Below are 24,302 nucleotides of genomic sequence, written 5' to 3'. Positions count from 1 at the left end.
CTGGATCCTCTATCCTGAGTTCTGGATCTGAGTCCTGGACTTCGAGTCGTGGCTGATCCTGTTGCTGCGGTCCTGTGTCCTCTATCTGGAGTCCTGGATCCTGAGTCCTATGTCCTCTATCCAGAGTCCTGGATCCTGAGTTCTGGATCTGATTCCTGGACTTCGAGTCGTGGCTGAACCCGTATCTGCGGTCCTGCCTGCCTCATCACACTACTTCCCTGATGGCTCCCACAGGATTGCTGACATCCTCGTGGATTCATCTTCTTATTACAGACACATGCATTTCCTAACTTTTGGTCTACCTTAGTTGTAAATGTATTATCTTTTCAATGTACACACGGCATCTATTGCACGTCTGTCCGTCCTGGGAGAGGGATCCCTCCTCTGTTGCTCTGCCTGAGGTAGACTATGAACATCGCTTTTGACACATTAGAAATATGCACACCCATTGTTGTTAACCTTTTATTGTTAAATGTGCATTTTATTGCAGGTATAATGCTTACAAACCCAAAGGCACATAAGAAATCCACTTTTCACAGTAGAAAAAGCTTGTTTTGATAATAATATATAAGTGCACATAAACTGGCTTAAGTAATAGCTGCTCATCTAGTATAAAAAAATACAACACTTTTACCAGTGCATACAAATACATATTATACTGATAACATGTAAAACCAAACAGTTGCTACAGTATGCAGGCGTACTATCTTCAACATGTCCATAGTCCTGAGAAGTTGTATCGATGAAACTGTTTTTTAGCTGCACAATTGAAAAATATAAAACAAAAACATTTTTTTTTATATTCAGGCCACATTTGATAAAATCTTGTTTTCTGACAATATTACAAAAGGACATAAAGCAAGTGCATTCTACGGTTATCTTGAGATACTATGAGAAATATAAAAAATGAATATTTAAGGCATGTTTGGTCAAAATGCATTCAGGGAAAGGTTATCACTCTGCATCAGATGTCTTCAGCTTCTCCTCAGCGGCCACAGTTCCAGACACTTCTGCTTTGCTCTCTTCAGTCGCGTGGGTTCGACAGTAATCGTTGGCCGCCTTGTTCTCGTTTTGTTGTGTCAAGGCGGAAATGTCCAAAATGGGGGCTGCGTTCTGGTAGATGCTGGATTCCTGGTCGGGCATGTTATGGTACAGCTGAAAGAGGAAGAGAAAAGAAACAATATTAATATTTCTGTGGAGCTGAAAATGATTAAAGTCGTCTTCTTTTCTACCCATATTACGTTGACATACCTGCTCCTCTATGTCTGTCAGCTGATCACACATGAAGGACACCAGTTTGGAGAAAGATGGACGGTCGCAGGGATCCAGAGCCCAACACTTACACATCATCCCGTACCTGCAGAAGTAAGTCACGGAGAAAGCAGATTTGATATATTGTAACAGGTACATGAACTACTGGTCGTAAATATACACTGTTTCCACAACCCATGTTAACTTGTCACTTTAACTTATTCCGCACTTTATAACTTAGATGATGACCAAATATGTATATATGCTGACAGTTGTTTTACTCTTATTTTTATTTATCTCCTATTTTCATAGTCTTTTATTATTATTATCATTATTATCATTATTTCCTTGATTTTATGTTATTTATGATTTATTTTAGATTTTATTGATCTGTGTGAATCTTTGCTGTACTGTTTTTTTTTCACGCTTACCCTGTTGCTGCTTTGTACAACTGAATTTCCCCTCGGGGATTAATAAAGGTTCATCTTATCTTATCTTATCTACTGTTTGGTTTTGAAAACGGTCTAAAGTGAAACAATACATCATAACAATTTAAAATATTTTATTACAAGCTGAATATTTTAATTGTTTTAAATGAAGTAAGTTCCTAAATAACTGCAGTGAAGTAAGAAGGACAACATCTCCTAATACATCTGGGAAAGAAGAAGAAGCAGGAAACGGAAACAAGCCTTAAAATGTACTCGAGTACATCACATTAGTACCGAGTAACTTTCCATCACTGCTAGACGTGGCCACGCTTTTAAAAATCTATAGCAGCATGCATATTTATATACAGTTTTTACATCTACTCTTCATTGTGATTATTATGATGAAAACATTTGAACTTTATCATAGTGTCCAGAGCAGGGGTTCTCAAAGTGCGGCCCGCAGGCCAATGGCGGCCCTCGGAAATGTTTCTGGCGGCCCGCGATAGTTAATGTGACACGCTGAAATGCATGCGTTATATTTTAATCCTCCATGGTTGTATCTAGTAAGAATTAGAATGGAATTTAAGAATGGTAAAACTGCGCCCCCTGGGTTGTCATTCCTAAATTATGAATGACAGCTTGTTTGCTAGACTACTGGTTGCATGGCAACTAGGCATCTCGCGAGTTGCGGTAATGGGTTAGTACAATAAAGAAAGGATTTGTTTTGGAATTATTTTGTGTTCCGTTTTTTCTTGGGCGGCCCTCAATCCAATATTGGGTTTGGGTACCTAAGTTGGCCCTCACTCATCAAAACTTTGAGAACCCCTGGTCTCGAGGTTATTCCGTGTCCTAAATCTATTGAAATACAAGGGTTGCATACGCCAGGTGACACTCACACAGACTCGTTGGCGTAGTAAGGACACTCCATCTTAAATCCTCTCTCGATCATTGAATAGAACGCGTGGTCCACCTTCATGCCCGGGTACGGAGTAACGCCTGAGAGTCACACAGACAGATTATGTGCTTGTCTTTTCAATGTGCTCCTCATGTAAAAAGCTGGTAGAGGATTACCAAGTGAGAAGATCTCCCAGAGCAGAATGCCATAGGCCCAGACGTCGCTCTTCATGGTGTAGATGCCCTGGAAGGTGCTCTCTGGTGCCATCCACTTCACTGGCAGACGCACCTGCAAAGCCACGTCAGCCGTTAAATATGCGAAAGGATAAAACAACCAATGAATGATTTAATGTGAATGTCCGACGTACATTTCCTCTCACGACGTAGTTGGAGTCGTTGTCGATGTCCCGAGCCAGTCCGAAGTCGCCGATCTTCGCCATTCTACCCTTCGTCACCAACACGTTACGAGCAGCCAGGTCTCGATGGATGCACTGCAGACAGACGGACCAATCAGGAGTCAAACACATAACAACAAGTATGACATTTACACATTTTGTATTCCTTGTAAATCTATTTATTTACTAAAATGGAGGTTGAAAACATTTATCTTTTATAATACCCATAAAAATGTGTCTCAAACTGACCGGAGATACAATAGGCTAGGAATGTTTAATAAAGAAAAGATTATATCTACAATCCAAGAGTGTGATAACACATATATGTTGATACAATTAAGTCTTTCTATTTACAAATAGTCTTTTTTTCAAACTACCAATTAATATGCAGTTTTTCTTTCAGGATTAATCAATTGTTTATTTAAAGAATGTCATATATTTCTGAAAAATGCCCAAAACTATTTCCTAAATTCCTCAAACAGCTTGTTTTGTCTGCGTAATCAACCCATAAGAATACACTAAATACTGCATATAAACTAGAACCATTGATTGTACAGTATGGGGCTGACCATGGTGTGAATGTGGGACGTTTTAACAGTGTGGCCCTTTGTCTCTTACGTTCTTGGAGGAGAGGAACTCCATGCCTTTGGCCACCTGGAAGGCGAAGCTGAGCAGGTCGTCAAAGGTCAGGGTCTGCGCGTCGTCCGTCAGATCGTCCGGGTCTTCGTAAATCAAAGGTTCTGCAGAGAAACCGGCATCATCAGTAAGAGTCAGTCAAAAACTCAGAAGGATCTGCTTCTCTGTGCACGAAAAACTGAAAGTGATCTGACATGCAGGAGGTACTTTATCACCTTCAATGCTGTCGTGGAGTTTGATGGGGAGCAGGGCGATGTCCTCCTGCCCTCCGGTGGTAGAGCGGTGCATGGGCACGTAATTATCCACTGCTTTGTCTCCCTCACTGAAGAAAACACAAAGGTGAACTTAAGTCAATTCCTAGATATATATTTATATATATATATTTCTTCACTTATATAGAGTCTTGTCCTTATGATTGATCTACCCTTTTTTGCCCTTTTCGCCAAATGATTCCCAACATTTCTCCTCCTACCCCGTGTTTCCCCACCTAGAGCTTTTGTTGGGCTGCAGGTTGTGGTAAATGCTGCTGAATCGGTCCTTGGTGAAAGCGTCGGTGACAGACTTGTGGTAGAGCTCTCGGTTTGTCTTAAGGTAGTTCTGAAGATCTCCATAACAGCAGTACTGGAAAATCAGGTACGTGGGTCCTGCATGAGGGAAACAAATACAAAAATGGGGGAAAGAATATTAGTGATGCATGTACATGTATTGTCCTGTGATGTTATTAGCTCACAATGACCACCAACTGTACCTGAGTCTGTGCATGCCCCCAACAGGTTAACAATGTTTGCGTGGTGACCGATGTGAGTCAGCATCTTCAGCTCGGACATCAGGGCCTCTTTCTCCACAGTCTGGTGTTTCTCTGCAGCGTCAAATATCACAACAGCTGCTGAAATGACCTTCATAGCATGTTTGCATTTCCTCCACGGAATAAATAAATGAAACGCTGACCTTTAAGCATCTTGACGGCCACCTGCTGCGAGACTCCAGCCTGGTTGATGCCGTAAGCCGTAGCTTGGACCACCGTGCCAAAAGCCCCAGAGCCCAGTTCTGGACCTGCGGAGGACACAAGGACACAAGGACACTCAGCACACATCCAAACAGGCAGCTGAGATTTTAGGGGAGTTCACTTTTATAGGTACTTGTACCTCTTTTCTACATTTAAGAGCAAAGCATTTCTTTTAAACTTGACTGAACTTATTTTTCTCATACTGCCTGTGCTGCAGCACCTCTTTTCACCCTCTGTCTGAAACCAGAGCCCAGTCTGCTCTGATTGGTTAGCTGGCCGGCTCTGTTGTGATTGGTCAACCGCTTAGAGATGTCCCGCCCCTTAGCCTATCATGTGCAATGTGTCCGAGTATAGCCAATAGAAGCGTGATTGTTACATCGTGATGTGTCCAATGGAGGCGTAGCTTTTAAACGCAGGGCTTTTACTGTAAGGGATTGTTTACATGATTGTATCAGTATTTTTACTCAAGTAAAGGATGTGTTTAGTTCGTCCACCTCTGAAGTCTTGTATCGTGTTTGGGGGGTAGTTCATACCCAGTTCCAGGTTCTCCCGGGGGAACTCCCATTGCTTGTCGTAACCAAAGTCCTTGAAGTCAATGTAGATGTAATCATTGTCATTGGGTCCAACCATCTGGATCATCTGAAGCTGAGGCTGGTACTGAGGTTTCTGTTGGAAACACAAAGTAGTAAGTGTCATGTCTTTTTGTGAGCGTGTGTTTTGTGTGTGTCAGTGTGCAAAACGTACCTTCTTTTTGACAAAGTAAATGAGCACCACGCTAACTACTGCCAACGCCATGACCAGAAACAAACTGCCAACTTTCAGCAGCAGCAAGCTTTTGTGGTCATGATTTGGAGCAGCTAAAACCGAGAACGAGGAAAGTATCATGAGAAAACAACACTTTCATTTTATGTTGTGAAATGTGAAAATGAATCTCCCTACCTCCGAAGGACATTCCTGTATGGGGTCCTCTGTTGTCTACTATGTAGCGGTTTTGGCACCAGGCGCCGAGTGAGTTTGTCAGGCAGAACCATACATAGTTTTCTTTCACTTGACTTCTGCTCAGAGAGCTCCTGGTGGTCTTCTGACAGGAGACGTCAGAGTCTGTGTGAGACGCTCCTGGGATATCATTCCAGTTAGACGCAGTTTCACAGCTGCTTTGAGACAGAGAGCAGGGAGTTGAGGACATCTGGGTGGACAACAGAGGCCACAACGGGACAATCTGACAGAGAGCATACCTGTAATTCGACAAATCACAGGACTTCCAGGTATAATTTGCCGGCACAAGAGCCACAGTCTCAAAAGTTAAGGTGTTATTGATGTCCTCGAATCGGAACTTTGGTGGGTCTGTAACAAAGTCAATAGTCAATCTCCTTTGAACGTTTACGGATATAATGTGCAGGACTTAATACAAAGGAGACACACTCTCTCGTACCTGCAACACACACTGATATGGTTTTTGTGTCTTTTAGTCCTCCAGCTTCCACATGTAATTTATAATCTCCGGATTTGAGTGTGACACATAGCTTCACAGTCCTGAGGAAATAAATATGAAACCATCCCAAAGTCATACCTCATGAATAATACACTGGGATTATACAGTATTTCCATGCAGCTACCTGTGTTTTGTAACCCAAGTCTTTTTTTCACATTCAATCTCTGTTTTATCAGGAGTCTCCCAGTAGCACTTCTCCAGCACAGGGTGGTAGGAAACACTGGCCTGCAGACAGGATGTGGAGGCGTTGTGAGCGGGGAGGATCTTGCTTTTATTCAGCTGGACGGAGAGGAAACCCTCAGCTGAGGCAACACAGGAGACAAATCAGTACGTGTACAAACATGTCAACAGTTTGAATGAGAAAGTTCAATCCGGTGAAACTAACCTTGGACCTGAATGTTGACAGACTTTGTTTTGTTGGTGTTTGGTCTGCTGCAGGTATAAGTGCCACTGTGGTCACTGCTCGCTGATTCGATAAACAGGTAGCGCATAGAACTTCCTTGATGTATGTCAGATTTAATGCAGATCTGGGATAAAAACATTTATCATATTATTTGGATAATGCTATAGTTTGGGATTTATGCTTTACTACGGTGAATTAAAATGTATCTAAATACCTCTCTCTTGACGGTAGACGAGCATCTATTTTTCCAAATGTCCAATTTTTTTCTGCCCTTTTCCCACCCAAGTGCAATCGTCTTATGCGGGTGTGTCGCTCGACAGCGAAGGAGTAAAGGCTCACCAGGGCTCACAGTCAAATTAGAAACTTCATCATCTTTCATGAATTCACTGTCCAGGTCTGAAACACAGATTTGATTTACTCCAATTACTATTTGCTAGTACATGAACTATTTTTCCTCCCACGTTTCAGGTGGTTAAAAACGTGCTAAATGTACGTCTTTGATCATTGATCATTGATGTATGATGTATTGAATTCATTTGTTGAGATATTGAATTACCATAGTCATACAGTTGGGAGCATTCTTGTCCTCGAGCGTTAGTGGCACAGCACATCACTCCTGTCTCTGAATAGTCACTGGTGGATATAACGATTTGTGTACGTCCACTGTTTGCAGAAACAACTGTCTCATCTGGGTTTCTGTTCAAAAGGAGGATCAACATTTAGAAAACCCAACTACTCTGATATACCGTACTTTTCGGACTATAAGCCGCGACTTTCTCCCCATTTTTTTTGTACAGCTAACGGGGAACCTCCTAAATCTATGGATTTTACAGGTAAAATTAACCACCTTTAACACGATGGGCTCTAGGACCGGTCCGCGCCCGCCACCTTTAAGCGGCGGGCTCCAGCAGGAAAAGCTGGAGGCCGGAAAAGAGTGAGACAGGTCGCGCGCCAAAGTAAAAGTGGAACCGAGAGACAGAACGAGAGCAAGACAGACGGACAATTTAGCTGCTGCGGCTTATATGCAGGTGCGCGTTATAGTCCGAAAAGTACGGTACTCTGAATCATGAATACAAACGTAATGGCTAACATCTTACCCAGTCCATTTGAGAGTGGGCTTAGGGCAGTCCTCAGAGATGCATGTCAAAGAAGGGGATGTGTATCGGATTTCATCTTTGTCAATTGTCAGCTTTGGTTTTGAGGGACGATCTATAAAAACAAATATTTTACTTAGTTTTCAGTATGACAGTGTTTGTTGGCAGTCGGACTTAGCATAGCAGAGATGTGAGGAGATATGAGAGAGCTGGAACTCACTCATGGCTACTTTCAGAGACACATTCATTGAGGAACTGGCCCCGTCGCTGGTTTCACATCTCAGCGTGTACTCCCCTGAATCGTCCTCAGAAAGCTTGGGTAGGACCAAGGACTCACTCCCATTTCTGATGAGGTTTAAATAAAACATTCAATATATAAAATAAATACATATTAAAAGTGAGAACAGTTAATAATTCACTTACACTGTGATTACTGTGTCTGCTCCTCGGATCCAGCTGCAGACAGGCTGTTCGGAGAAGTGCTGCAGGGAGATGATGAGTTTCTTACCGACACACACCTCAACGCTGACTGACCCAGACGCATTCAGATGGTCCGCCGGCACAAAACACTCCACATAAAAGACACGGGTTAACATTCAATCACCCTTCGTTAAGTAGCTTTCGGTGTGGGAGCAACATCAAGATTTTGTCTAGGTGTGAAAAACACATTTACAAGAAAAGCTGACTTTATACCAGTCATTTCAAAGGGACAGTTCACATTAATGTTAACATCTCCAACAGTCGTTCACATAAAGGTCTGTGGATACATCAGTTTGTCAACTCAGCTTTACAAACTTGTGTGTATATTTGAGTGAAGGCAGAGATCTCTACAGCAATTTCCACCTCCCTTAGCAACTCACAATATAGATTGATAAAAAGCACTACAGGTAAGAAGAACAAATATGATTTTTGAACGGTCCCCTTAAGGCAGGGGGGTCAAACTCAAATACACAGTGGGCCAAAATAAAAAAATGGGTACTAGTCGAGGGCCGGACTGGTTCAATGTTTATTGCAGAACTTATTGAAATGAACTTATTGCACATATTAAACCTGGAACTAACGAAGCTTAAATGATTGCCTATAAAAACAACATTAAACATTAAATAATCAGTTGCATTCATTTCTCATGGCTCTATCTGCAGCTTTTCCAGAGTAATTTCTTATGATTACATTTTCCCACAGGCCAACAACAGCTTCAACAAAACTATTTCCCTCAACAAAAAAAAAACATGCCCTGTTGTCGTGAGAGAAAGTGCAGAAGGAAACATCCATTGAACTCAGTGTGCTGCTCTGTGATGCTAGTTCAGATATTTGGCATCTCGGGTGCAGGGTCATCAATGTTTGGGCTCAAGCTCTGAGCTGAGGAGACCCTCAGGATGGAGTGAAGGTGTGCGTGTAATATACCGGCGGGCCAGATCTAATAGTAATTAAGAAAGATCCTGCGGGCCGAAATTAAATCCACCACGGGCCTGATTTGGCCCCCGGGCCTTGAGTTTGGCACATGTGCCTTAAGGCATTAAACATTAATAGGTTCATTGAGGTCTTAGAATTATGCCTCTTCTGTGACTTCAACCCCTTGTCTTGGTTGTGTTTCTTAAGAAGATTTTATGAAAATGACACAAACTGACAGATGTCTAACTGATAAGAAGAAATACAACTTTTAATTTTAGTCAGGTTTTTGCCATTTCCCTTTCCGATGTTTCACAACCTCTTGTTGCTCTGCAATTTGTTTTTTTCGGTTTCAAAGTGAGTCCACATTTAAGAGACAATCAAAACATCTTTGTTCATTCTGCTAGGCCTTATGTTTGGAAGACAATAGGCAATGAGATTCTAGCAGCAACTAATGTGGTGGACTGATGTAAATAAACATTACATGATATAATGATCTGTAAAACCTGTTATGTAAATTCAATATATGTCCAACCCTCAGTCCCTGTACATCATTCACGTTAACCAAGGAATAACTGTTTGCCTTAACTCAATAATGCATACAAATATAAAATATATAGTAAGCCAGAAAAATAAGTTCATATATTTAACTGAATTGCTCAGTTGAAACACAAATAGGACCTTTGCTGCTTGTACCTCATGATTTGGCACGCAGGCCTGATTCTGCGCTGCGACACCATCAGAGCAGAGCAGCCTGACAGCACACAGCACAACGATACCTGGTCAAAGATAAAAATGTAAATCTATTTGTATGCTCACTAAATAGCTTGGGGCCAAAGAAACGAAAAACAACATTGCTTATTTTAAGTACTTCCAGTGGTTTATTGATTAGTATTTATTGCAAAATTAGTTAAATTGTCCCTTTTATATACAGGTGTTTACATCAATCAATCCCTATATGCAGTTTTAAGTTTTGTAAAGTCTTTGTATGTTCTTAATTGCATCTTTTTTATTTTGTATCAATGTGCTTACCTCTACTATATGTTCATATTCAAAGTGCTAATAAAGGACAGAATACTATATATCTTTTTAAACACACATTTGTAAACATAATTTAAAACCTGATTACTTGGAGTTTTAGTTGTTTATTACAGGGATACAATGATGTGAGGGCTTAACTGTGTTTTAATGATTGCATTAATTGTGTAGCTTTGAATGATGAATTATAAAGTGTCCGTCTCTCATGAAGGGATCACGATCTAAAAGGTTCCTCTTACTGGAATTTTAAACTACAGATGAATGTCGACATTAAATTAGTATTAGTAGTAAATTAGAGTAAACATTTCGTTTTTTAAGGTAACAAACAATTGTACATAGGTTAAATACAAAAATGCAATATACTAAAAACAACTAAAAATGATTTGACTACATTTGGTTAAACAGCAACATTTATATTCCTTATAAGCATCCTGGCCTTTTTTTTATTTACCCTCACAATAACAGTATTTTCTGACTCACCAGCAATCATGTTGGTGTGCCTCCGCTTTGATGCTCTCTCTCTGTCACTGTCACATACTCCCGGGTCACACGCGAGGCTTTGATGCTATGATGTGCGCGTGTACCTTAAATAGAGGAAGTTAACTGGAAGCGATGACGTTGTCCGCCACGCCTGGCACCAATATATAGCATGCAAACAGTTATTAAATAACAAACACCGAAGGATAATCATAAATAATGAGACGGGAACAATTTAATATCTCACAAGGGATGTTATGCCATTATGGGAGCCAATACAAAATACAATAATGTGCATTGAAGTCGTTATAGAGTCGTATTTAAATGATTAGTTAAGAAAATATACATAGGGTTACTGTAATTATCATTTTGAGTACAATATGCTGTTTATATATTAATTCAAATGAAAATGCCATATACATTTGCCTCACATATTTAATGTATTGTTTTTCAATGTTTAAATCTGGTTTAAATAAAGACTGCTTACTTACCCATGCATTGCTTTCTGTACATACTACACAGTACGTGGCTGCACAGTACGTTTATGTACATTTAGTATTTATAAGCTTTGTTGCAACAATGTAACATAGGTTAATTGTGCAATAAACACATCTGACAGGTGAACGCATAGACTGAATAGCATTTTTTTATTCTGCAAACATGGATCATTTGGGCGACGTTATTCTTTTGATTCACAATATCACAGTGCTGCAAGTTGAATTTGCGACGTTCATTTTCATCATGTAAACGCTCTACCCACAATGCAAAGCAATGCTAGCTGGTCCCTAGCCTGTCTAGTGTCTGCGAGAAAAAACAACAACAGGCTACTTTGCAAAGAAGGCAGCTGCATGGATAGCGACAACAACGACGACCAGGATTTGACGCATGCAGAGATAGTTTCTCAAACCAAAAAGCATCTTAGCCTTATAATGTGAGTACTGCAGCGTTTTAACGTTCTTCACCAGCTCCAGTGACATTAATCCGCTCCTTTAAGGGGGGAACTGTGTGCAGGCTAGCAGGCTAAGTGGCTAGCTCTCTGCGTCTCTATGTGTGCGAGTCTTCCGGCAGCAGCGGTGCCATGAACAGTGGACTCCCAGCTTCAGCTGCTCCGCTAGGGGTTGCCGGGATACCCAATGTCAAGGTGAAGTTTTGCCGATATTACGCAAAAGACAAAACCTGCTTTTATGGAGAAGAGTGTCAGTTCCTGCACGATGAGCCGTCCATGGGAAGCCTGCCTATGCACGGCGGCGGGAGCCCCGTCCCGCTGTCCATGGCCGGCGGGACGGGGTTTCCCCTCGGCGGACCCGCAGCAGCCTGCCCTGGGGGGACCGGTGTGTCCAAGAAAAGCGAAACAATGGGGCCTGCAGGCACGTCTCTGGAGGGGCAGCTTTTAACCAGTGAGTAAACTGGCCTCACACGGGGCGACTGGCTGCGACTTTACTTTTGGGCCTTGTTGGGCTTTGTTAAAATCTAGCCCGGGGATTCAGTGAGGCCTCTTCACCCCAAAACAACGTGGGTTACCTTTGCCCGCAAAACATTATCCAAAGCCTTCAGTGTGTAGCTGGCACATGTTTTACACTAAGGCTTCCTTATGGATAACGTTAGCTCTGTCTTCAGGTGGTTTTTATGTTTTGTAACCAGGTGTAACATTAGCCATGCTGTTCTCACGGAGGAGGCCTGGTGTTTGTGTGTGACAGCTGTGAGTGGGCAGAAACCCGCGACACTACCGTAGCTTAGCATTAGCTCAACTAGCGTTGAAATGAACGCTATATTCAACTTGAATGCGTTTGGTTGTGTATTGAGATAGGCGTCTTCAGTGTTAGTACTAGTCCCGTTATTCTGTTTCACTTGGATGATGTGATTGTGAACTATCGTGTTGATGTTGGGATGTAACTGAAGTGTAATGTTTGGTAACTTAGCCTAGCCACGTTAGCTCTTCACGGGGTTTAGCGTTGTTTTCCAACGTAAACAAACCGCAAGTAACTCAAATGCACATGCAACACCAAACGCTCACTACGTCCCATTAAACCCGGAGCCATTGAAACCAGTACGTGTTGCAACAAGTTTGTTATTAAATTATACTAAGTGGATATTGTAGTAGTGTCTCACTCTGCAGTTGTATAAATGTTTACATTTCAAACACGTAATAGTGCTGACATTAACACACATGCTTAACCTTCAATTCTGTTTAAACTATCTTGCTACAGTTACTATTTGCTAAACTTTGGTTTCTGTCATCCACAGTCCCAGGGATGGAGGGTGCGTCTCTGAACGATGCCAATCTCACCAACTCTTACTTCAGCAGCAGCTTTATCGGGGTCAATGGGTTTGGGAGCCCAGCAGAGACTAAATACTCAATGATGCAGGTATGAGAGGGTGCTGTTCTGTACATTGTTTGGTATCATTGCTGCTTTAAGTCCTCGGATAAACCTATGCACTAGTTATTGAGATGTTTTGCATGTAGTTATTTTTTTTACAAACTAGTTAAACATCATAACTCACACATTTCATCAGTGTCTTCTGTTACACATCTTTTCTTGTTGCTGTTGTGTTTAGCGAATGACTACCAGCAGCAGCTCTCCTAGTCTCCTCAACGATGGTGCCAAGAACTTCAGCCACAGCACTCATGGTGAGGCTGATATAGCGATCTGTGGGAATTGTAAAACTCATTCATCAGATGTTTGAAGGGCCACTGCCAAACTCTCACACTCTTTGGTCTCCACAGATCCGGTGAACTCCCCGACATCCTCACTGTTCAGTGATTTTGGTGCTCTTAGCATTTCCCAAAGGAGAAAGGTGAGCACACAAGCATCCTTTTCAAAACAAGAAAGTTATTTCAAAGTGTTTTTTAATGTTCAGTATTGTGCTTTTCTATGAGCAAGTACTTCGGATTTTACTAGGATCCATTTAATTTTCTTTTTAGTCTTTATTTCCTTTTACAGGGGTGGCACATTTGTTATAACTCTTGCATGTATTTTCTTTTACCACCAGGCTCCTAACCCAGCAGCAAGTGAGTTCATCCCTAAGGGAGCTCCACGAATGGCCCCCATGGCTCTGGCCCCCATGGCTCAGGCCCCTATGGCTCAGGCCCCCATGGCTCAGGCCCCCATGGCTCAAGCCCCGATGGCTCAGGCCCCCATGGCCCAGTCCTCTGTCCCGGCCTTCCCCTCTCCTCTCTTCCCACATCCTGGCCTCAACAGCTCCACAGCTGCTGCACTGGCTCCAGGTGAGGGTTTTTTCAGAGCATCGTTTAGAGACAAATCCCCCCTGTTGTATCTGCTTTGCTCCACTTTCTACTTGGCTTAGTTTTGTTTTCCAATCTTTTGCTGGTTCGGGAATTCCCTTCTGTTTACATCTCCACATGCGCTCCTGTCTCCAATTATAGGCATGTCTCTGTCTGCGGGGTCGTCTCCTCTTCACTCCCCAAAAATTTCACCGCACACCTCACCTGCTCCTCGCCGGCGCAGTCACACCCCAAACCCTGCCAACTACATGGTGCCCACCAGTGCAGCTGACCAGGGCCCTCACATGATCCAGAAAGAGACTGTAGGGGGGACGACCTACTTCTACACAGATAACACCCCCGCGCCAATGTCTGGGATGGTATGTGCTGCACACAGTGCCCTTCTGTCTATTTTTGGGTAATACTGCCAGACTAAAGCTGAGAACACACAAGAAGAGTACTTAAGAAAACATACAACGATGCAGCACCACATTATAAAACATATCTAAAAAATGGTGTGTAAACAACTGCATTTAAAACATCTCGGTTTCTTGAGAAGCAAGAGTGTTGACTGCACATGACCCATACTTCAGTCTGTAAGCTGCCCTTTTCTCATGCAATCACCACAATCTAAAATAAAACGGCCTCATTGCAGCCAATAACGGGTATTACCTAGTGGTGCACGATAATTATCGGTCCGATAATAGGAATTATGACTTCATCCCGATAAAAGTATTAATAGCCCCGATAATATACAATATTTTTTTGGGTAAAAAAAAGAAAAAAGTACTGCGGTGTGGGTGGATTGGGATGAGGGGCACTTGTTTTTCACTCGGCTCCTCCCGTGTTGCCAGTACTGTGGTATTAGTGGTTTAGGAAGAGGAGAGTTCTTCACAAATCCAGCGCTCCCTAACTCGTGCCTGGCTGTGACGTAAATGGTGTGCGGCCGTGAAGCCAGGACTAGCGGCGAATCCAAAGCCAGCTGCAAAGGCACCGGGGCTTTGACCTATCGACGAGGCTTTTGAAAAAGGCAAGACGTTTGCCAGAGACGACCCCAGGGCTAAAACGATCTCTAACTTCATCATAGTCATGATGGCGCTTGACGACCAGCCCTTCTCCCTCGTCGAAGATAAAGGATTCAGTCAGCTAGTTCATCATTTAACCAGGTGTGCAAAAACTACAGGTACATTTAATATATATTTATATTATTATCGGTTATCGGTATCGGTCTTGAGAAGCAGGAAGTTATTGGTATCGGTATCGGTTTCAAAAAACCAATATCGTGCATCCCTAGTATTAACCAGTTTAAACTGGCGTTGTTTACACTTTTAGCACTTCTTTAAAATCTTGATTAGAGTTTTGTTTCATGACATTCATTTGCGTAGGCAGGAACTTATAATCTTGGACAAAAAGAACAACATCTGAGCACATTGGTTTTCATTTCTCGATAAATAGGAAGCTGTTCTTTCTGGTTTCTTTGCAGGTGTTTCCTACCTATCATATCTATCCCCCCACTGCGCCCAATGTGGCTTACATGCAGCCGAAAGCTAACGCCCCGTCTTTCTTCATGGCTGATGAACTCCGACAGGTATCTCCCAATCACCCACCTGTCTTTCACTAGATTTCTTCTCTTGTCCGTCATGTCTGATGTTCTGCTGTTTGTCTTCCAGGAGTTGATAAACAGACATCTAATAACCATGGCCCAGATTGACCACTCGGAGAACCCAGGTAAAGGGTTCATGTCAATCATTTCAGCTGCAAAATAACATACTGTAAAGATGTGTGAAAACCATTCATATAGGAATTGAATAATCTAGTTCTTGTCAAAACAACTAATTGTTTATGTAGGCTGTGACCTTCTTTAACATGCTGGATCTGTTATGGTTTCCGTGTGCAAGGGCTATTTTTTCTCATCTGAAACTACGGTCTGGCTTTGGTAGATGTGCCGTCTGAGGTGGACAGCTACCACAGCCTCTTCCCCCTCGAGGCCCTCCCTCCACCCAACCGCATGCAGAAGACCAGCAACTTCAGCTACATCACCTCCTGCTACAAGGCCGTCAAACAGCAAGGATGACCTGCCTTACTGCCTGAGGAGGATACACGGTAATACATGTGGCGATAACAACAAATTATCTTCCAAAGACTCATAACACATATGAGGTTTATTAATTCTAAGGGCAATCGTTTAAAAGGAAATGCATATATACCACCACAACCAAAATATCCAATGTGTGTATTGACAAGGCAACTAGGCAAAAATTGATTCCTCCTCACTTCCAGTTAAAAGGAAATGCATCTGCAGGGGGTCCACGGGGTCTTAAAAAGTATTAAAAGTTGATAAATCAATTTAGCGAAAATGAAGGATATTAAACGGCATTTTCCAAGGTGTTACATTTTGTAGCTTGTTTTCGATAAGTATATAAATGGTCCAAAGAGGTTGTATTCCACAGTCTGCCTGAATGTAGTCATGGCGTAGGTGTGTAGTGTGATTCTGTGTAGTTTATTGATGGCATCCCGTTGGGTTTGACGTCATCTGAACAGGACATCGCACGCTCACTGCTTGATAGCGCGAAGGTCCGTTTACGCCGGTTGCTAAGCAACATCGTTATGGGGAAATGCAAGTCTGCGTGGAAGATAAGGAGGAAGGACAATCAATACTGTATATAGTCAATGTGAGGTAAAGTGTGACCGGTTAAAACTCCAAGTGGTGATGAGGTCTTAAAATGTATGGAAAGGGTCTTAAAAAAAGGTCTTAAAAGGTTTTACATTAGACTTCAGGACTCCTGCAGAGACCCTGATGTGTTGTAAGTAGGGCTGTCAGTCGATTAAAATAGTTAATCGCAAATTAATTGCACATTTTTTATCTGTTCTAAATGTACCTTAGAGGGATATTTTTTCTAGTTTTTAATACTCTTATCAATATATGAGTGGACACATATGCTTTATATGTGTTTATTATCATTTGAACAATGACAAATATTCTCATGAATATTAAACACAACAACCTCTGAACATTACAAATATTCGCCTCAATTCAACCTGGAACCTCTCTCATTGTGTGTGTGTGTGTTGACTTCTCCTACAATGTCCCGCTGTCTGCTTCCTGCATCAAGTCAAGTGCTCGGCGCAGTTGTGGCGAAATGTCGCTCCTCTGTTTTCATTTAAACAGCTCCTTATATCCGTTAGCGCAGCTAGCTAGCACCAGATGCTAACAACAACAATGCACGTAAGGTCTCTCCCTCGCTCGCTCGGGCCACACATACACACACCCTCCCGGTCCTCCCGATGGCCAGTCGGTGCCTGCCGGTGAGCGTGGAAGTGTGGTCTGCCACAAGCGGGCGGCAGGAGCGGGGCTGTCAGCATAAGCTTGTATGTAGATGGTATTTTAAACTCGATGCGCTCTGAAGCTACGGGGCGGCCGAGGACAAAAAATACACATGCGTTAAAATAATTAGTGGCGTTAATTTTTGTTTGCGTTATTAACGCGTTGACTTGACAGTCCTAGTTGTAAGACGTCCAATTATTCATTTCTAATGGCCTGTTTGTCTGTTGTGTATCTTTGCAAATGTGTACAGGTTTCCGCCTTGTTAACACCAAGTGTATGATGCTGGTGGACATGTGGAAGAAGATTCAGCACTCGAACTCTGTTACGCTGCGGGAGGTCTTCACCACAAAGGCCTTCGGAGACCACTGTAAGTGTGTCATTTGTAAGTGGCAATAGTTGGATAAATACAGGTGTGAATGTTAGTAACACTATCCCCCTTCCTTCCCCCTAGCTTTAGTGTTCTCCTATGACTTCCATGCGGGTGCAGAGACCATGTTCAGCAGACACTTCAATGACCCAGCAGCAGACTCGTTCTTCACCAAGAGGAAGTGGGGTGAGTTAGTTCTTCCAACCCTTGCAGCATTTCCCTGAAATAGACCCAGCGTCACCTCAGAGGTTGAACTCGCACCCTGCTGCTTCTCGTATTGAGTTTGTTTTCTTCTTTGCTTATGGTGTCGCCACGCAGGTCTATCTAAGGGAGTATTTTTAAATGTGCAATGCCTGCTGTTCTGCTCAAAACCATCAGTGGCTATATCAGACTATACAACGTTATTGTTTTTACATATGTCTTCGCCTCAAGCCCTTCTAAGACATATACCCATGTGGAGATATGTTTCTGCATTAGGATTTCTACACTTCATGTCCAGGGGGGCCGCGGGGTCTTAAAAAGTATTAAAAGTTGATAAATCAATTTAGCGAAAATTAAGGCTTTTAAACGGCATTTTCCAAGGTGTTACATTGTGTAGCTTGTTTTCAATAAGTATGTAAATGGTTCAGAGAGGTTGAATTCTACAGTCTGCCTGAATGTAGTCATTGCGTAGGTGTGTAGTGTGATTCTGTGTAGTTTATTTATGGCATCCCGTTGGGTTTGATGTCATCTGAACACATGGGCGTCGCAGCCATTATATGAGGGTGGGACAAGTCCCCCCCACCTTTTAAAATGATTAGTTTAGACCCCCCACTTTTACCATGTGGAAAGTCCGTGAATCGGTCTCTCCACTCGCCGCACTCTGTAGAGCGCTGTGTCAGTGCTTCACTATCAAATCCATTCCACTTGCTTCTCAGAGCCGTACACATGCTGTGTCTTTAGTTGTAAAATTATGCACGCCACAGTTTCCCCGCAGCGAGGCCCCGGCGCTAACAGTTCACGAGCGTGCTCCACTAGCACCTGGATATAAGGCGCTGTTATTAAAGAGGTGGAGGAAGAGTCCTCTCCTGTCAGACTGAGAGGCTGATGACTCCAGCTCAGCTCAGTGAAGGACTCTGAGGGTTTAGATAGTTCACTTTAGTCTATGTAGTGCGTCTCAAAAGGTTTGGTTTATCTCTGTAAACAAGTATTTCCAAGGCACACCTTTATATGGTCATTATAGTTATAAAAAACGAGAGAATAACAGGTATGAAATGATTCCAACTCATACAATAGGACAGTAACACAAGAATACAGTTTGAAAGGGGAGTGATTTGTAAAATATGCATAAAGAAAAAGTCAAGCTGTTTACAGTTCTGTTTCGTCTGGGTGTTGAGATGTATCCATAGATTTATTCCCAAATGTTGCTCTCAAAGTGCACCAGATTGATGCTTTGCCCCTAGAGGAGGTGAGGTTCACCACCTGCCTGCACCCCCTGTGAAATTGTCCCACCCACATCGAGGATGCTTCCTACGCCCATGTCTGAACAGGACATCGCACGCTCACTGCTTGATAGCGCACGAAGGCGGTTGCTAAGCAACATCGTTATGAGGAAATGCAAGTCTGCGTCCAAATGGTTGGAAGAGAAGGAGGAAGGACAATCAATACTGTATATAGGAAATGTGTCGCCAAGGTAACCGGTTAAAACGCCAAGTGGCGACGAGGTCTTAAAATGTATGGAAAGGGTCTTAAAAAAGGTCTTGAAAGGTTTTACATCTGACTCCAGGATTCCTGCAGAGACCCTGATGTTATTGGGATGTCACAAGAACATATATAGGTGCCAAGTTGAAACCAAAGTTGTGCTAAAGGCCAAGTGTCTGTTTACAATTGAAATGCAGGCTGTCTAAAACAAAGACATTCTGGTAGATGTCATGAATCTTCAATGGATGGGAGTTTTGAGGTATCCTGTTTTGACAGTTGGCAGTTCGTGTGTCTGTAAGATAGAGACATTGGGACTTGGAGGAAACTGTGGCTGAAACTGATCCTAGAGCAGGTGCTGTCAGGCCTACCTTCTGGATTGCAGACAGAGGAAGCAAAACCACTCCGGCTTCGTCTAGTCCACATGAGTCAAACTCGAGGCCCGGGGGCCAAATCAGGCCCGTGGTGGATTTAATTTCGGCCCGCAGGATAATTTCTAATTCCTATTAGATCTGGCCCGCCGGTATATTGCACGCACACCTTCACTCCATCCTGAGGGTCTCCTCCGCTCAGAGCCTGAGCCCAAACATTGATGACCTTGCTCCCTGATGAGATGCCAAGTATCTGAGCTAGCATCTCAGAGCAGCACACTGAGTTCAATGGATGCTTCCTTCTGCACTTTCTCTCACGACAACAGGGCATGTTTGGTTTTCTCTTTGAGGGAAATAGTTTTGTTGAAGCTGTTGTTGGCCTGTGGAGAAATGTACTCATAAGAAATGACTCTGGAGAAGCTGCAGATAGAGCCATAAGAAATTAATGCAGCTGATTGTTTAATGTTGTTTCTATAGGCAATAAATTAAGCTTTGTTAGTTCCAGGTAGGGGTGGGCGATATGACGATATATCGTCGTGACGATATTAGGTCTCCACGATATGCTTTTTCAGAGATATCGTCCTATCGTGATAAAAAAAAATTGAAAAAAAAATTCGAAAAAAAATAGCGGGAGGGGAAGAGGCTCTCCGTGCGCGGCGCAGGGGGCTATGACAGCGGACGGAGAGCCTCTTGCCCTCCCGCTCCCCCAGCCTCACCTACTGATTTTAATTTCACCATATATCAAGCCCGATCGATTTCACAATGTCAGCGCACCTCTGCTTTCGTTCAGTCCGAGTTGTTTGACACGCTCCCAAAGTCCCCGCCCCCTTTCTTTGCAGCGAGCAACCATAGGGCAGGCTTTTCATAAAGGGGCTCCTGATGAAAAGACTAGCAAACGGTGGAAAGACATAACTGACGCTGTGGCGTTTTATGTTTTTCCCTTCAGTTATGCTAAAGTCTTTTATTACACTTCAAGTCTACTCTAAAGTTTACATTTTAATTGTTTGGCACTGACTTTCCCTCATTGATGTTTTATGTTTTACTTAGTTATGTTTTACCCTCCTTTTCATGTTTATTGATGTTCACTGCTCACTTGTTCATTCAGGGTTTTATTTCTGAAATAAAACCAGCTTGAAAGGCTATGTTGGTCTGTTACTCCTTTTTGTTTTAGTTTCTGTTACCTTGTCGGTGCTTGTACTGTTAAGTAACATGAAAAATAACCATAATAATCGACATGAAAAATATCGTAATATATATCGTCTATCGTGATACTGCCTGAAAATATCGTGATAACATATTTTTCAATATCGCCCACCCCTAGTTCCAGGTTTAATATGTGCAATAAGTTCATTTCAATATTTGCAATAAACATTGAACCAGTCCGGCCCTCCACTAGCACCCATTTTTTTACTTTGGCCCACTGTGTATTTGAGTTTGACGCCACAACAGCTTCAACAAAACTATTTCCCTCAACAAAAAAAAAACATGCCCTGTTGTCGTGAGAGAAAGTGCAGAAGGAAACATCCATTGAACTCAGTTGCTGCTCTGTGATGCTAGTTCAGATATTTGGCATCTCGGGTGCAGGGTCATCAATGTTTGGGCTCAAGCTCTGAGCTGAGGAGACCCTCAGGATGGAGTGAAGGTGTGCGTGTAATATACCGGCGGGCCAGATCTAATAGTAATTAAGAAAGATCCTGCGGGCCGAAATTAAATCCACCACGGGCCTGATTGGCCCCCGGGCCTTGAGTTTGGCACATGTGCCTTAAGGCATTAACATTAATAGGTTCATTGAGGTCTTAGAATTATGCCTCTTCTGTGACTTCAACCCCTTGTCTTGGTTGTGTTTTCTTAAGAAGATTTTATGAAAATGACACAAACTGACAGATGTCTAACTGATAAGAAGAAATACAACTTTTAATTTTAGTCAGGTTTTTGCCATTTCCCTTTCCGATGTTTCACAACCTCTTGTTGCTCTGCAATTTGTTTTTTTCGGTTTCAAAGTGAGTCCACATTTAAGAGACAATCAAAACATCTTTGTTCATTCTGCTAGGCCTTATGTTTGGAAGACAATAGGCAATGAGATTCTAGCAGCAACTAATGTGGTGGACTGATGTAAATAAACATTACATGATATAATGATCTGTAAAACCTGTTATGTAAATTCAATATATGTCCAACCCTCAGTCCCTGTACATCATTCACGTTAACCAAGGAATAACTGTTTGCCTTAACTCAATAATGCATACAAATATAAAATATATAGTAAGCCAGAAAAATAAGTTCATATATTTAACTGAATTGCTCAGTTGAAACACAAATAGGACCTTTGCTGCTTGTACCTCATGATTTGGCACGCAGGCCTGATTCTGCGCTGCGACACCATCAGAGCAGAGCAGCCTGACAGCACACAGCACACGATACCTGTCAAAGATAAAAATGTAAATCTATTTGTATGCTCACTAAATAGCTTGGGGGCCAAGAAACGAAAAACAACATTGCTTATTTTAAGTACTTCCAGTGGTTTATTGATTAGTATTTATTGCAAAATTAGTTAAATTGTCCTTTTATATACAGGTGTTTACATCAATCAATCCCTATATGCAGTTTTAAGTTTTGTAAAGTCTTTGTATGTTCTTAATTTGCATCTTTTTTATTTTGTATCAATGTGCTTACCTCTACTATATGTTCATATTCAAAGTGCTAATAAAGGACAGAATACTATATATCTTTTTAAACACCATTTGTAAACATAATTTAAAACCTATTACTTGGAGTTTTAGTTGTTTATTACAGGGATACAATGATGTGAGGGCTTAACTTGTTTTAATGATTGCATTAATTGTGTAGCTTTGAATGATGAATTATAAAGTGTCCGTCTCTCATGAAGGGATCACGATCTAAAAGGTTCCTCTTACTGAATTTTAAACTACAGATGAATGTCGACATTAAATTAGTATTAGTAGTAAATTAGAGTAAACATTTCGTTTTTTAAGGTAACAAACATTGTACATAGGTTAAATACAAAAATGCAATATACTAAAAACAACTAAAAATGATTTGACTACATTTGGTTAAACAGCAACATTTATATTCCTTATAAGCATCCTGGCCTTTTTTTATTTACCCTCACAATAACAGTATTTTCTGACTCACCAGCAATCATGTTGGTGTGCCTCCGCTTTGATGCTCTCTCTCTGTCACTGTCACATACTCCCGGGTCACACGCGAGGCTTTGATGCTATGATGTGCGCGTGTACCTTAAATAGAGGAAGTTAACTGGAAGCGATGACGTTGTCCGCCACGCCTGGCACCAATATATAGCATGCAAACAGTTATTAAATAACAAACACCGAAGGATAATCATAAATAATGAGACGGGAACAATTTAATATCTCACAAGGGATGTTATGCCATTATGGGAGCCAATACAAAATACAATAATGTGCATTGAAGTCGTTATAGAGTCGTATTTAAATGATTAGTTAAGAAAATATACATAGGGTTACTGTAATTATCATTTTGAGTACAATATGCTGTTTATATATTAATTCAAATGAAAATGCCATATACATTTGCCTCACATATTTAATGTATTGTTTTTCAATGTTTTAAATCTGGTTTAAATAAAGACTGCTTACTTACCCATGCATTGCTTTCTGTACATACTACACAGTACGTGGCTGCACAGTACGTTTATGTACATTTAGTATTTATAAGCTTTGTTGCAACAATGTAACATAGGTTAATTGTGCAATAAACACATCTGACAGGTGAACGCATAGACTGAATAGCATTTTTTTATTCTGCAAACATGGATCATTTGGGCGACGTTATTCTTTTGATTCACAATATCACAGTGCTGCAAGTTGAATTTGCGACGTTCATTTTCATCATGTAAACGCTCTACCCACAATGCAAAGCAATGCTAGCTGGTCCCTAGCCTGTCTAGTGTCTGCGAGAAAAAACAACAACAGGCTACTTTGCAAAGAAGGCAGCTGCATGGATAGCGACAACAACGACGACCAGGATTTGACGCATGCAGAGATAGTTTCTCAAACCAAAAAGCATCTTAGCCTTATAATGTGAGTACTGCAGCGTTTTAACGTTCTTCACCAGCTCCAGTGACATTAATCCGCTCCTTTAAGGGGGGAACTGTGTGCAGGCTAGCAGGCTAAGTGGCTAGCTCTCTGCGTCTCTATGTGTGCGAGTCTTCCGGCAGCAGCGGTGCCATGAACAGTGGACTCCCAGCTTCAGCTGCTCCGCTAGGGGTTGCCGGGATACCCAATGTCAAGGTGAAGTTTTGCCGATATTACGCAAAAGACAAAACCTGCTTTTATGGAGAAGAGTGTCAGTTCCTGCACGATGAGCCGTCCATGGGAAGCCTGCCTATGCACGGCGGCGGGAGCCCCGTCCCGCTGTCCATGGCCGGCGGGACGGGGTTTCCCCTCGGCGGACCCGCAGCAGCCTGCCCTGGGGGGACCGGTGTGTCCAAGAAAAGCGAAACAATGGGGCCTGCAGGCACGTCTCTGGAGGGGCAGCTTTAACCAGTGAGTAAACTGGCCTCACACGGGGCGACTGGCTGCGACTTTACTTTTGGGCCTTGTTGGGCTTTGTTAAAATCTAGCCCGGGGATTCAGTGAGGCCTCTTCACCCCAAAACAACGTGGGTTACCTTTGCCCGCAAAACATTATCCAAAGCCTTCAGTGTGTAGCTGGCACATGTTTTACACTAAGGCTTCCTTATGGATAACGTTAGCTCTGTCTTCAGGTGGTTTTTATGTTTTGTAACCAGGTGTAACATTAGCCATGCTGTTCTCACGGAGGAGGCCTGGTGTTT

The 24,302-nt window shown here is 42.3% G+C and overlaps 2 protein-coding genes and 1 pseudogene across 3 annotated transcripts in view; 2 read left to right on the top strand and 1 right to left on the bottom strand.

Annotated features, from left to right (window-relative positions):
* Positions 1-448: 448 nt before the first annotated feature.
* On the bottom strand, positions 449-10,606 carry flt3 (fms related receptor tyrosine kinase 3). Its single transcript, XM_034108540.1, has 24 exons — positions 10,507-10,606; positions 9,685-9,767; positions 8,023-8,168; positions 7,820-7,944; positions 7,603-7,714; positions 7,062-7,201; positions 6,720-6,901; positions 6,488-6,629; positions 6,227-6,404; positions 6,043-6,143; positions 5,846-5,954; positions 5,550-5,764; positions 5,355-5,467; positions 5,144-5,276; positions 4,553-4,657; positions 4,353-4,463; positions 4,092-4,248; positions 3,820-3,926; positions 3,587-3,708; positions 2,942-3,064; positions 2,751-2,862; positions 2,576-2,675; positions 1,252-1,357; positions 449-1,155 (listed from the first exon to the last, which is right to left on the bottom strand). The coding sequence occupies exons 1-24, from the start codon at positions 10,514-10,516 to the stop codon at positions 955-957; spliced, it is 3,033 nt and encodes a 1,010-aa protein (XP_033964431.1). The 5' UTR covers positions 10,517-10,606; the 3' UTR covers positions 449-954.
* Positions 10,607-11,154: 548 nt separating this feature from the next.
* Positions 11,155-24,010, top strand: LOC117465584 (PAN2-PAN3 deadenylation complex subunit pan3-like; annotated as a pseudogene).
* pan3 (poly(A) specific ribonuclease subunit PAN3) overlaps positions 23,289-24,302 on the top strand; it is a 28,140-nt gene continuing 27,126 nt past the window's right edge. The window contains exon 1 of one of the 2 annotated variants that reach the window (XM_034108459.2): positions 23,289-23,548. The gene's annotated coding sequence lies outside the window, so the exon portion shown is untranslated. Of the gene's footprint in view, positions 23,549-23,664; positions 23,759-24,302 lie in introns of those variants that run through there. The other variant, XM_034108458.2, reaches the window with a different exon arrangement.

This window comes from Pseudochaenichthys georgianus, chromosome 20 (assembly GCF_902827115.2).
Source record: "Pseudochaenichthys georgianus chromosome 20, fPseGeo1.2, whole genome shotgun sequence".
In the NCBI taxonomy this organism is placed as follows: Eukaryota; Metazoa; Chordata; class Actinopteri; order Perciformes; family Channichthyidae; genus Pseudochaenichthys; species Pseudochaenichthys georgianus.
Note: the sequence above shows the minus strand (reverse complement) of the source record. Positions and strands in the feature narration are given on the sequence as shown.

Bases quoted from the DNA above. Each gene is read 5' to 3' on its own strand.
- flt3 (XM_034108540.1), bottom strand. The intron at 3,927-4,091 runs GTGGGGAAACAC...TGTTTTCTTCAG, and splicing joins CAGCCCAACAAAAGCTCTAG to TGAGGGAGACAAAGCAGTGG. The intron at 3,065-3,586 runs GTAAGAGACAAA...GTCTGTCTGCAG, and splicing joins AGTTCCTCTCCTCCAAGAAC to TGCATCCATCGAGACCTGGC.